General features: G+C 57.9%; 1 protein-coding gene across 1 annotated transcript; it reads right to left on the bottom strand.

The window, feature by feature from the left end:
* Nucleotides 1-3,252: 3,252 nt before the first annotated feature.
* LOC120323659 (nuclear receptor coactivator 1-like) lies at nt 3,253-9,851 on the bottom strand. The gene is made up of 5 exons (XM_039383435.1): nt 9,453-9,851; nt 7,582-7,753; nt 6,051-6,237; nt 3,748-4,115; nt 3,253-3,316 (listed from the first exon to the last, which is right to left on the bottom strand). Exons 1-5 carry the CDS (start codon nt 9,805-9,807, stop codon nt 3,253-3,255), a joined length of 1,146 nt encoding a protein of 381 aa, XP_039239369.1. The 5' UTR covers nt 9,808-9,851.
* Between the last annotated feature and the right edge of the window lie 2,033 nt (nt 9,852-11,884).

Genomic DNA, 11,884 nt, shown 5'->3' with positions numbered 1-11,884 from the left:
AAAAAATGGAATTGAGGGAGAACACCCTGGAAAAACTCAGTTTGGAGTCCCCTGGAGAAGGGGAGCAGCCCTGGGGTGGTGGTGAGGTCCTGGTGGGTGAAACTCAAGGGTTGGTGAGTCCTGGAGTGGGACTCAGGGAAGGGGAGGGACACTGGGATGATTTGGAACAATGTTCATCTGGAAAAAATGGGATTGAGGAAGAACACCCTGGAAAAACTCAGTTTGGAGTCCCCTGGAGAAGGGGAGCGACCATGGGGCAGTGGTGAGGTCCTGGTGGGCAAAGCTCAAGGGTTGGTGAGTCCTGGAGTGGGACTCAGGGAAGGGGAGGGACACCGGGATGATTTGGAACAATGTTCGTCCGGAAAAAATGGGATTGGGGAGGAAGAACCTGGAAAAACCCGGTTTGGAGTCCCCTGGAGAAGGGGAGCGGCCCTGGGGTGGTGGTGAGGTCCTGGTGGGGCGAAACTCAAGGGTTGGTGAGTCCTGGAGTGGGACTCAGGGAAGGGGAGGGACACCGGGATGATTTGGAACAATGTTCATCTGGAAAAAATGGGATTGAGGGAAGAACAACCTGGAAAAACCCGGTTTGGAGTCCCCTGGAGAAGGGGAGCGGCCATGGGGCGGTGGTGAGGTCCTGGTGGGCAAAGCTCAAGGGTTGGTGAGTCTTGGAGTGTTCCCTATGGATCCACGGGGAAGGGGAGGGACACTGGGATGATTTGGAACAATGTTCGTCCGGAAAAAATAGGACTGAGGGAAGAACAACCTGGAAAAACCCGGTTTGGAGTCCCCTGGAGAAGGGGAGTGGCCCTGGGGTGGTGGTGAGGTCCTGGTGGGTGAAACTCAAGGGTTGGTGAGTCTTGGAGTGTTCCCTACGGATCCACAGGGAAGGGGAGGGACACCAGGATGATTTGGAATGGTGCTTGTCTGGAAAAAATGGGATTGAGGGAGAACACCCTGGAAAAACTCAGTTTGGAGTCCCCTGGAGAAGGGGAGCGGCCCTGGGGTGGTGGTGAGGTCCTGGTGGCAAAACTCAAGGGTTGGTGAGTCCTGGAATGTTCCCTACGGATCCACAGGGAAGGGGAGGGACACCAGGATGATTTGGAATGGTGCTTGTCTGGAAAAAATGGGATTGAGGGAGAACAGCCTGGAAAAACTCAGTTTGGAGTCCCCTGGAGAAGGGGAGCGGCCCTGGGGTGGTGGTGAGGTCCCGGTGGGCAAAGCTCCAGGGTTGGTGAGTCCTGGAATGTTCCCTACGGATCCAAGGGACATGGGGAAGGGGAGGGACAGCGGGAGAGCCGGGGACGATCCGGATCGACATTCCAGAGGGACGGATGTCACCCCGGAGCCACACCATCCATGTTTCCTCGCTCTGGTGACGACCCAGCCTAGGAAAGAATCCCCCCTCCCGCTGCCCGGCGCCCTCATTCCGGCCTTTCTCCGGCTTGGCATCGCCGATCCTCGCCCGGGAACACTCCTGGTGGCAGCGCCGTGGCCGTCACCCAACCGGGGTGGCCTCAGCCACGGGGGGTGGTTGTCACCCACCCCAAGGGGTGGTTGTCACCCAACACCGGTGGCACCACGGTGGCCTCAACCCCTGGTGAGGCTGCGGTGGCCTCAACCCCAAGGGTTGGTCATCCCCCAGTGCTGCTGGGACTGTGGTGGCCTCAACCCCAAGGGTTGGTCATCTGGTCATCCCCCAGTGCTGCTGGGACTGTGGTGGCCTCAACCCCAAGGGTTGGTCATCCCCCAGTGCTGCTGGGACGGTGGTGGCCTCAACCCCAAGGGTTGGTCATCCCCCAGTGCTGCTGGGACTGTGGTGGCCTCAACCCCAAGGGTTGGTCATCTGGTCATCCCCCAGTGCTGCTGGGACGGTGGTGACCTCAACCCCAAGGGTTGGTCATCTGGTCATCCCCCAGTGCTGCTGGGACGGTGGAGGCCTCAACCCCAAGGGTTGGTCATCCCCCAGTGCTGCTGGGACTGTGGTGGCTTCAACCCCAAGGGTTGGTCATCTGGTCATCCCCCGGTGCTGCTGGGACTGTGGTGGCCTCAACCCCAAGGGTTGGTCATCTGGTCATCCCCCAGTGCTGCTGGGACTGTGGTGGCCTCAACCCCAAGGGTTGGTCATCTGGTCACCCCCCAGTGCTGCTGGGACGGTGGTGGCCTCAACCCCAAGGGTTGGTCATCCCCCAGTGCTGCTGGGACGGTGGTGGTTTTGATCCCAAGGGTTGGTCACCCCCCAGTACTGCTGGGACGGTGGTGGTTTTGATCCCAAGGGTTGGTCACCCCCAGTGCTGCTGGGATGGTGGTGGCCTCAACCCCAAGGGTTGGTCATCTGGTCATCCCCCAGTGCTGCTGGGACTGCGGTGGTTTCAACCCCAAGGGTTGGTCACCCCCCAGTGCTGCTGGGACGGTGGTGGTTTTGATCCCAAGGGTTGGTCACCCCCCAGTACTGCTGGGATGGTGGTGGCTTCAACCCCAAGGGGTGTCACCCAACTCTGGAGGGACCGCGGTGGCCTCGACCCCAACAGATGTCACCCAGCCCTGGTGGGACTGTGGTGGCTTCAACCCAAGGGTTGGTCCTCACCCAACACTGGTGGGACCGTGGTGGCTTCAACCCCAAGGGGTGTCACCCAATGCTCGTGGGACTGTGGTGGCTTCAATCCCAAGGGGTGTCACCCAATGCTCGTGGGACCGTGGTGACTTCAATCCCAAGGGGTGTCACTCAATGCTCGTGGGACCGTGGTGGCTTCAATCCCAAGGGGTGTCACCCAATGCTCGTGGGACTGTGGTGGCTTCAACCCCAAAAGGTGTCACCCAACTGTGGTGGGACCATGGAGGCTTCAACCCCAAGGGTTGGTTGTCGCTCAACGTTCATGGGACCGTGGTGGCTTCAGTCTCAAGGGGTGTCACTCAACACTGGTGGGACCGTGGAGGCTTCAACCCCTGGTGGGGCTGTGGTGGCCTCAACCCCAAGGGGTGTCACCCAACACTGTTTGGACCGTGGTGGCTTCCACCCCAAGGGTTGATTGTCACCCAATGGTGGTGGGACTGTGGTGGCTTCAACCCCAAGGGGTGTCACCCAACACTGGTGGGACTGTGGTGGCCTCAACCCAAGGGCTGTCACCCAACTGTGGTGGGACCACGGAGGCTTCAACTCTGAGGGTTGGTCGTCACCCAATGGTGGTGGGACTGTGGTGGCTTCAACCCCAAGGGCTGTCACCCAACACTGGTGGGACCGTGGTGGCTTCAGTCTCAAGGGGTGTCACCCAACACTGGTGGGACTGTGGTGGTTTCAACCCCAAGAGATGTCACCCAACTGTGGTGGGACCACGGAGGCTTCAACCCCAAGGGTTATTTGTCACCCAACTCTGGTGGGACTGTGGTGGCCTCAACCCCAAGGGGTGTCACCCAACACTGGTGGGACTGGTTTTGAGAATCTCCACCATCCTGGGGCCCTCCAGACATTTTTTTGGGAATTTCTACCATCTCCAGCCCTTTTTTTGGGAATCTCCACCATCTCCAGCCATTTTTTTGAGAATCTCCACCATCCTGTGGCCTTCCAGCCATTTTTTTTGGAATTTCCACCATCTCCAGCCATTTTTTTTTGGGGAATCTCCACCATCCTGGGAACCCTCCAGCCATTTTTTTAGGGAACCTCCACCATCTCCAGCCATTTCTTTGGGGAATCTCCACCATCCTGGGGGGTCTTCCAGCCCTTTTTTTTTTTTTTTTTTTTGGAATCTCCACCATCCTTTTGGAATCTCCACCATCCTTTTGGAATCTCCACCGTCCTGGGGGTCCTCCAGCCATTTTTTTGGGGAATCTCCACCATCTCCAGCCATTTCTTTGGGAATCTCCACCATCTCCAGCCATTTTTTTGGGGAATCTCCACCATCTCCAGCCATTTTTTTTGGGGAGTCTCCACCATCTCCAGCCATTTTTTTTGGGGAGTCTCCACCATCTCCAGCCATTTTTTTGGGGAATCTCCACCATCTCCAGCCATTTTTTTGGGAATCTTTACTGACCTGGGCCCCGTCTGCCTCTGCCTTGAGCAGCTCGCTGGAGTTGAGCTGGTTGCAGTAGAGCCCCGCTGGTCTCAGCGCCGGATCCGGGACCTGCCAACGGGAATTCTGGGATCAGCCGGAGCTCGGGAATGCCGGAGGGGGCGTTGGCCACCCTCCGGAGCCGGGTTTGGGGGGGATTTTGGGGAGGGAGTGGCCGGGGGATCACTGAGTGGTCCTGGTGCTTTCCCCTTTGGAAACGGACCCCATTCCCAGATTAGGGAACACACACCCCTGGGATCTGCTCCCATTCCCAGATTAGGAATTACAGACCCCTGGGATCTGCTCCCATTCCCAGATTAGGGGTTACAGACCCCTGGGATCTGCTCCCATTCCCAGATTAGGGAACACACACCCCTGGGATCTGCTCCTATTCCCAGATTACGGATTACAGACCTCTGGGATCTGCTCCCATTCCCAGATTGGGGATTACAGACCCCTGGGATCTTCTCCCATTCCCAGATTAGGGATTACAGACCCCTGGGAACTGCTCCCATTCCCAGATTAGGGATTACAGACCCCTGGCATCTGCTCCCATTCCCAGATTAGGGATTACAGACCCCTGGGAACTGCTCCCATTCCCAGATTGGGGATTACAGACCCCTGGGATCTGCTCCCATTCCCAGATTAGGGAACACAGACCCCTGGGATCTGATCCCATTCCCAGATTAGGGAACACACACCCCTGGGATCTGCTCCCATTCCCAGATTAGGGAACACACACCCCTGGGATCTGCTCCCATTCCCAGATTAGGGAACAAACACACCTGGGATCTGCTCCCATTCCCAGATTAGGGATTACAGACCCCTGGGATCTGCTCCCATTCCCAGATTAGGGATTACAGACCTCTGGGATCTGCTCCCATTCCCAGATTAGGGAACACACACCCCTGGGATCTGCTCCCATTCCCAGATTAGGGAACAAACACACCTGGGATCTGCTCCCATTCCCAGATTAGGGGTTACAGACCCCTGGGATCTGCTCCCATTCCCAGATTAGGGAACACACACCCCTGGGATCTGCTCCCATTCCCAGATTAGGGATTACAGACCTCTGGGATCTGCTCCCATTCCCAGATTGGGGATTACAGACCCCTGGGATCTGCTCCCATTCCCAGATTAGGGATTACAGACCCCTGGGAACTGCTCCCATTCCCAGATTAGGGATTACAGACCCCTGGCATCTGCTCCCATTCCCAGATTAGGGATTACAGACCCCTGGCATCTGCTCCCATTCCCAGATTAGGAATTACAGACCCCTGGGATCTGCTCCCATTCCCAGATTAGGGATTACAGACCCCTGGGATCTTCTCCCATTCCCAGATTAGGGAACACAGACCCCTGGGATCTGCTCCCATTCCCAGATTAGGGGTTACAGACCCCTGGGATCTTCTCCCATTCCCAGATTAGGGGTTACAGACCCCTGGGATCTGCTCCCATTCCCAGATTAGGGGTTACAGACCCCTGGGATCTGCTCCCATTCCCAGATTAGGGAACACACACCCCTGGGATCTTCTCCCATTCCCAGATTAGGGATTACAGACCCCTGGGATCTGATCCCATTCCCAGATTGGGGATTACAGACCCCTGGGATCTGCTCCCATTCCCCGATTAGGGAACAAACACACCTGGGATCTGATCCTATTCCCAGATTAGGGATTACAGACCCCTGGGATGTGCTCCCATTCCCAGATTAGGGATTACAGACCCCTGGGATCTGCTCCCATTCCCAGATTAGGGATTACAGACCCGTGGGATCTGCTGCCATCCCAGATCCAACCATTCCTACTCCCCATCCCTTAATTCCCGGCTCCCTATGGATCCATGGATACAAACTGACCCATCCCAAACCCCATTCCAAGGGTTGGGATAAGGGACAAGGCCATGGGACATCCTGGGACACCTGGAGCAGCCAGACCTTGGTGCTTCCCCCTCCGGACCCTGCTCCCATTCCCAAATTCGCCGCCCCCGGGCCGTGCTGGCGCTGACCTGCTCCGAGCACATGGAATTCATCCCGGGCATCTGCAGGGGGTTCATCCCGGGCACCTGCCCTCCCATGGGATTGATGGTGGGGACGCCGGAGCCGCCGCCGGCCATGGACACGGTGATGCTCATGTTGTTGTACATTCCCGGCTGTGCCGGCGCCGCCGGAGCCGCTCCCGCCGGGCTGAACACGCTGGGAGGAGACCGGGAAAAGCGTCAGCCAGGAGGGATTCGGTTGCTTGGGTCAGAAAAGCCGTGGAAGGGGTCGGGAGGGAAGGGATTTAAACGGCGTCTGGTTCCAGTCCCGACACCTCCCGCTGTCCCAGGGAATCCAGCCCGGCCTGGGACACTCCCAGGGATCCAGGGGCAGCCACAGCTTCTCTGGGAATTCCAGCCCAGCCCCTCCCCACCCTCCCAGCCAGGAATCCCTTCCCAATCTCCCTCCCAAATCTCCTCTTTCCCACTGGGATCCATTCCCTGGGGCCTGGCATTCCAGGCCCTGATCCCCAGGCCCTCTCCAGCTCTCCTGGAGCCCCTTCAGGCTCTGGAATGTGCTCCAAGCTCTCTCGGGATCCTTCCCTTCTCCAGCCTGGCCATTCCCAGCTCTCCCAGCCTGGAGCCAGAGCCTGCCATTGGATCCAGCCCCAGCCCAACTCCTCCCTGGGAAGGAGTTCCGGGAACAAGGGGGTTCCCTGGGAATCTCGGCACTCAGGGCAGGGTCTCCCTTCCCCTTTCCTGCCTTTTCCATCCCCACATTCCAGAAAAACCCCTCTGACTGGATTCTGAGTGTCCTTTATCCTGGAATTCTGGGTGGGAAGGGATTTTAAGGCTCATCCCATTCCATGTTCAGGGACACCTCCCGCTATCCCAGGCTGCTCCAGCCTTTCCTTGGACACTCCCTGGGATCCAGGGGCAGCCACAGCTTCTCTGGGAATTCCAACCCAGCCCCTCCCCACCCTCCCAGCCAGGAATCCCTTCCCAATCTCCCATCTCTCCCTGCCCTCTGGCAGTGGGAAGCCATTCCCTGTGTCCTGTCCCTGCATCCCTTATCCCCAGTCCCTCTCCAGCTCTCCTGGAGCCCCTTTAGCCTCTGGAAGGGGCTCCAAGACCCCAAACCAACCATTCCCATTCCAAAGCTGAACTTTGGGAATTTCCCCCTCATTTCTGCAGATCTGAACCCCAAACTTTGACCCATGGCCAAAAAAAATCCCCACCCTCCAACAAATCTTCCGGCTCTTCTTCCCAGTCGCTCCCACGAGTTGGGGCTGGGAATGTCCTGAAGAGCATCCTGGGAATTCTGGGCTGGACTCCGCTGCCACATTCCCTGAGGTCGTTTTTAGGAGAGCTAATTAAGCCACTTGGCTTAATTAAGAGGCGAAGTCTTCCTCGAGACTCACGGGACATTCCCGGGAGCTGAGGAGGCCGGGACCAGGACACGGATACGGGCGGTGACGTCACGGCGGGAGGAGGCCACGCCCACACCCCCCATCTCTCCCCCCCATGCTCCAGGGGGGATTCCCAGCTGGAATCTCTTTACCTGTTATTCCCCATGGCTCCTTGCTGCCAGCCCTTCACGTCGGGGGACTGGTATCCGGGTGCCGGCGGCGCCGGCGGCAGCATCGGGCTCTGGGCCGGCGGGATCTGGGGGGACACCAGGGGGCTGCCGGGGCTCAGCGCCGGCGCGAAGGACTCGCTCTGCTGGGCCAGCCCTGCGGGGACAGCCAGGGGGGCTCAGGGGGGGAGCCCAATTCCCTACTCCCACAGCTCCCGCTTCCCAACGGAGCCCAGTCCCCGCTTCCCAAAGGCCCCCGATAACCGGGAACGGCACACGCGGGTTTGGTGGCTCTGGGGGGGTCTTCGTGACCTCAAAGGTCGTCTCGTTCCGACCCCGGCACCTCCCGCTATCCCAGGGGATCCAACCCGGCCTGGGACACTCCCAGGGATCCAGGGGCAGCCACAGCTTCTCTGGGAATTCCAGCCCAGCCCCTCCCCACCCTCCCAGCCAGGAATCCCTTCCCAATCTCCCCCCCAAATCTCCCCTTTCCCACTGGGATCCATTCCCTGGGGCCTGGCATTCCAGGCCCTGAGCCCCAGGCCCTCTCCAGCTCTCCTGGAGCCCCTTCAGCCTCTGGAATGTGCTCCAAGCTCTCCCGGGATCCTTCCCTTCTCCAGCCTGGCCATTCCCAGCTCTCCCAGCCTGGAGCCAGAGCCTGCCATTGGATCCAGCCCCAGCCCAGCTCCTCCCTGGGAAGGAGTTCAGGGAACAAGGGGGTTCCCTGGGAATCTCGGCACTCAGGGCAGGGTCTCCCTTCCCCTTTCCTGCCTTTTCCATCCCCGCATTCCATAAAAATTCCCTCTGAATGGATCCTTTATCACAGAATCCTGGAATGGGTTGGGTGGGAAGGGGCCTTGAGGATCATCCCATTCCATGTTCAGGGACACCTCCCATTATCCCAGGTTGCTCCAAGGGAATCCAACTCGGCCTTGGACACTTCCAAGGATGGGAAACCTGTGCCAGGGCCTCACCTCCCCTCTCCCGGGGAAGAGGAGGAACGAACGGCCTCCAAGTTCAGTTCTCAAGGAAAAATTCGTGGAATTGTTTTCCCGAAGTCCCTTCGTGTTTTTTTGGAGACTCAACCCCCAAACTCCTTGGGCTGTTGGGATGTTGGGAGATCCAATCCCTTGGGTTTCTGGGAGTTGGGAGATCCAAACTCCCTGTCCCCGGTTCGGGATTGGAAGGAAAGGGGAAATACCCCGAAATGGTGGGAATGGGGAAGAGCGTCTGGAGACGTTCAAGATGAGGAGCTCCAGGAGCTCCAAGAGTGTCTCCCAAGGTGGGAAAACAGGATCTCAGTCACCTGGAAGTCACTGAGGGAATGAGGGACATTCCCAACCCCTTGGTCTGTTGGGAACTGGGAGATCCAACGTCCTTGGGATGCTGGGAGTTGGGATTTCCAAACCCCTTGGGTTTGTTGGGATGTTGGGAGATCCTAAACTCCTTGGGCTTGTTGGGATTTTGGGAGATCCCAACTCCTTGGGCTTGTTGGGATTTTGGGAGATCCCAACTCCTTGGGCTTGTTGGGATTTTGGGAGATCCCAACTCCTTGGGCTTGTTGGGATTTCCAAACTCCTTGGGCTTGTTGGGATTTTGGGAGATCCCAACTCCTTGGACTGTTGGGAGATCCCAACTCCTTGGGCTTGTTGGGATTTTGGCAGATCCCAACTGCTTGGGCTGTTGGGAGTCGAGAGATCCCAACTCCTTGGGATGTCGGGATCTCCCAACTCCTTGGCACGTGGAGACCCCGAGCCCCGCCCCCTGGCTCGGGATGAAGCCGGAACGACTCCGCATCCCTCGGGAACATCTCCCCCACTCCCTCCCCACCCCACCGTCATCCCAGCTCCACCCACCTGCTCCGGAATACTGAAAAACGTTCTGCTGCATCCCGGGCGCCACCATCCCGGCTCCGAACTGCGCTCCCACGGCGCTCCCGCGGCGCCCGGCCAGCGCCGCCGCCGCCTCGGCGCCGGAGAACGGTCCGGCGGCGCCGGCGGAGGGCGGGTTGCTGGCGCCGGCGCCGTAGCTGGGCACCGGGTACGGGAACTGCTGGGGGGGCGCCTGGGGCAACCGGGCGCCTCCGAGGGGCACCGGAATTCCGGAGGCGTTGCCGAAGCTCTGCTGGCGCAGGAGGAGGGCGCGCTGCTGCATCAGCTGCCGCTGCCGGTGCTGTTGGCTGTAGAGCTCCCGCTGCCGCTGCGCCAACATCTGAGCGTTCAGAGGAGGCTGAGGGATAACAAGGATATTCCTGGGTCGGCGCCGGAACGCCGGGAATCGCTCCCGGTCTCGTTACGCAGCTCGGGATTGGAGGGAGAGGGGGAAATACCCCGAAATGGTGGGAATGGGGAAGAGCGTCTGGAGAGGTTCAAGATGAGTTGGAGCATCACCCAAGGTGGGAAAATGGGATCTCGGTCACCTGGAAGTCACTGAGGGAAGGAGGGACATTCCCAAATTATCACTGGCACCGGATATCGCTCCCAGTTCCGTTACCCAGCTCAGGTTTGGAGGGAAAGGGGGAAATGCCCACAAATGGTGGGAATTGGGAAGAGCGCCTGGAGATGTTTAAGATGAGGAGCTCCAGGAGCTGGAGAGTGTCCCAGGGTGGGAAAACAGGATCTCAGTCACTGAGGGAAGGAGGGACATTCCCAAATTATCCCTGGCATTGGATATCGCTCTGAGTCCCTTTACAAGGCTTGGGATTGGAGGGAAAGGGGTAAATACCCCTAAGTGGTGGGAATGGGGAAGAACGTCTGGAGACGTTCAAGATGAGGAGCTCCAGGAGTTGGAGCGTGTCCCAAGGTGGGAAAAACGGATCTCAGGCACCTGGAAGTCACTGAGGGAAGGAGGGACATTCCCAAATTATCACCAGCACCGGATATCGCTCCCAGTCCCCTTTCCCAGCTCAGGATTGGAGGGAAAGGTGGAAATACCCCCAAATGGTGGGAATGGGGAAGAGCGTCTGGAGACGCTCCAGGAGCTCCAAGAGTGTCTCCCAAGGTGGGAAAACGGGATCTCAGTCACCTGGAAGTCACTGAGGGAAGGAGGGATATTCCCAGGTTATCACCGGCACCTGGAATCGCTCCCAGTTCCCTTTCCCAGCTCGGGATTGGACGGAAAGGTGGAAATACCCCTAAATGGTGGGAATTGGGAAAAGTGTCTGGAGATGTTCAAGATGAGGAGCTCCAGGAGTTGGAGCGTGTCCCAAGGTGGGAAAAACGGATCTCAGGCACCTGGAAGTCACTGAGGGAAGGAGGGACATTCCCAAATTATCACCGGCACCCTCAGGGGTTGGGAAAGAGCTCAGAACCCCCATCCCGTGTTGGAGTTCCTCTTCCGTGCCTTGGGATTGGAAGGAAAGGTGGGAATACCACTAAAAGATGGGAATTGGGTTGGAGAGGTTCAGGATCAGGTTCTGCAGGAGCTCCAGGAGTTGGAGCGTCTCCCAAGCCGGGAAAATCCCCTGGAAGTCACGAGCCCCACCCTTTTCTCCGTGGGATCCCCCTTCTTCCCTCATGGGATGTTCCCACAGCCCCAGGATCCCGGACTTGGATTCCTTTTCTGCTGGAAAACGTCCCATCCCAGGAGCTTTTCCACGCCCACGGGATCCACGAATACGTTGGAATTCCTCACCTTCAGAAGCCACCAGCAGCTGGAATGGGAATGGGAACTGCTCCATCCCCTTCCCCATCACTAAATTCCCGTCATGGCATTTCCCAAAAAAGCCAAGACTTCTCCAAGAAGTGGAATAAAATCCCCGGAACTCGGCTGCGATTCCCGAATCTCCCCAGCAGGGGTTTTATCCCTATTTTTTTTTAGGAGCCACAGGAGGACCGGAGGCCTCAGGGGGGATTTGCGGGATCGTTAAGAAGATTCCTTGGATTCTGGTATTTAAAGGGCAGCATCTATTTCCTAAAGATTATCCCAAATTAAACTCCGGGACACGGCATTCCCTAAGGAATAACGGAGGATTTCCATCTTAAGCAGCTGGAGGAGCTGGAATAAGGATGAAGGAAAAAACCACCTCGGAATAACCAGGGAATTCCCTCCCGTTAAGGAGCGAGCCAGACTGGGATAATGGGATCAATCCCAAGTTTTTCCCACTGGGAAGATTATCCCACATTCCCTGTTGAAGCAATTCTATCTTGAGGAGCTGGAAAAAGGATGAAGGAAAAAAACACCTCTGAATAACCAGGGAATTCCTTCCTCTCAAGGAGCAAGTCAGGATGGGATAGCAGGATTATTCCCTTGTTTTTCCCACTGGGAATATTATCCCACATTCCCTGTT

The sequence above is a fragment of the Pipra filicauda genome, unplaced genomic scaffold, assembly GCF_003945595.2.
Source record: "Pipra filicauda isolate LSUMZ 115617 unplaced genomic scaffold, ASM394559v2 scaffold1130_size69471_pilon, whole genome shotgun sequence".
NCBI classification, from domain to species: domain Eukaryota; kingdom Metazoa; phylum Chordata; class Aves; order Passeriformes; family Pipridae; genus Pipra; species Pipra filicauda.
This window is presented reverse-complemented; position numbering and strand designations above follow the sequence as displayed.

What these genes read in the sequence shown, in the direction of transcription:
- LOC120323659 (XM_039383435.1), bottom strand. Translation starts at nt 9,807, where the DNA reads ATGTTGGCGCAGCGGCAGCGGGAGCTCTACAGCCAACAGCACCGGCAG. An exon ending in ATTCCATGTGCTCGGAGCAG is followed by an intron (nt 4,116 to 6,050) that starts GTCAGCGCCAGC and finishes TCCCGTTGGCAG; the next exon opens with GTCCCGGATCCGGCGCTGAG. An exon ending in GTGGAGATTCCAAAAGGATG is followed by an intron (nt 3,317 to 3,747) that starts GTGGAGATTCCA and finishes GTCCCACCACAG; the next exon opens with TTGGGTGACATCTCTTGGGG.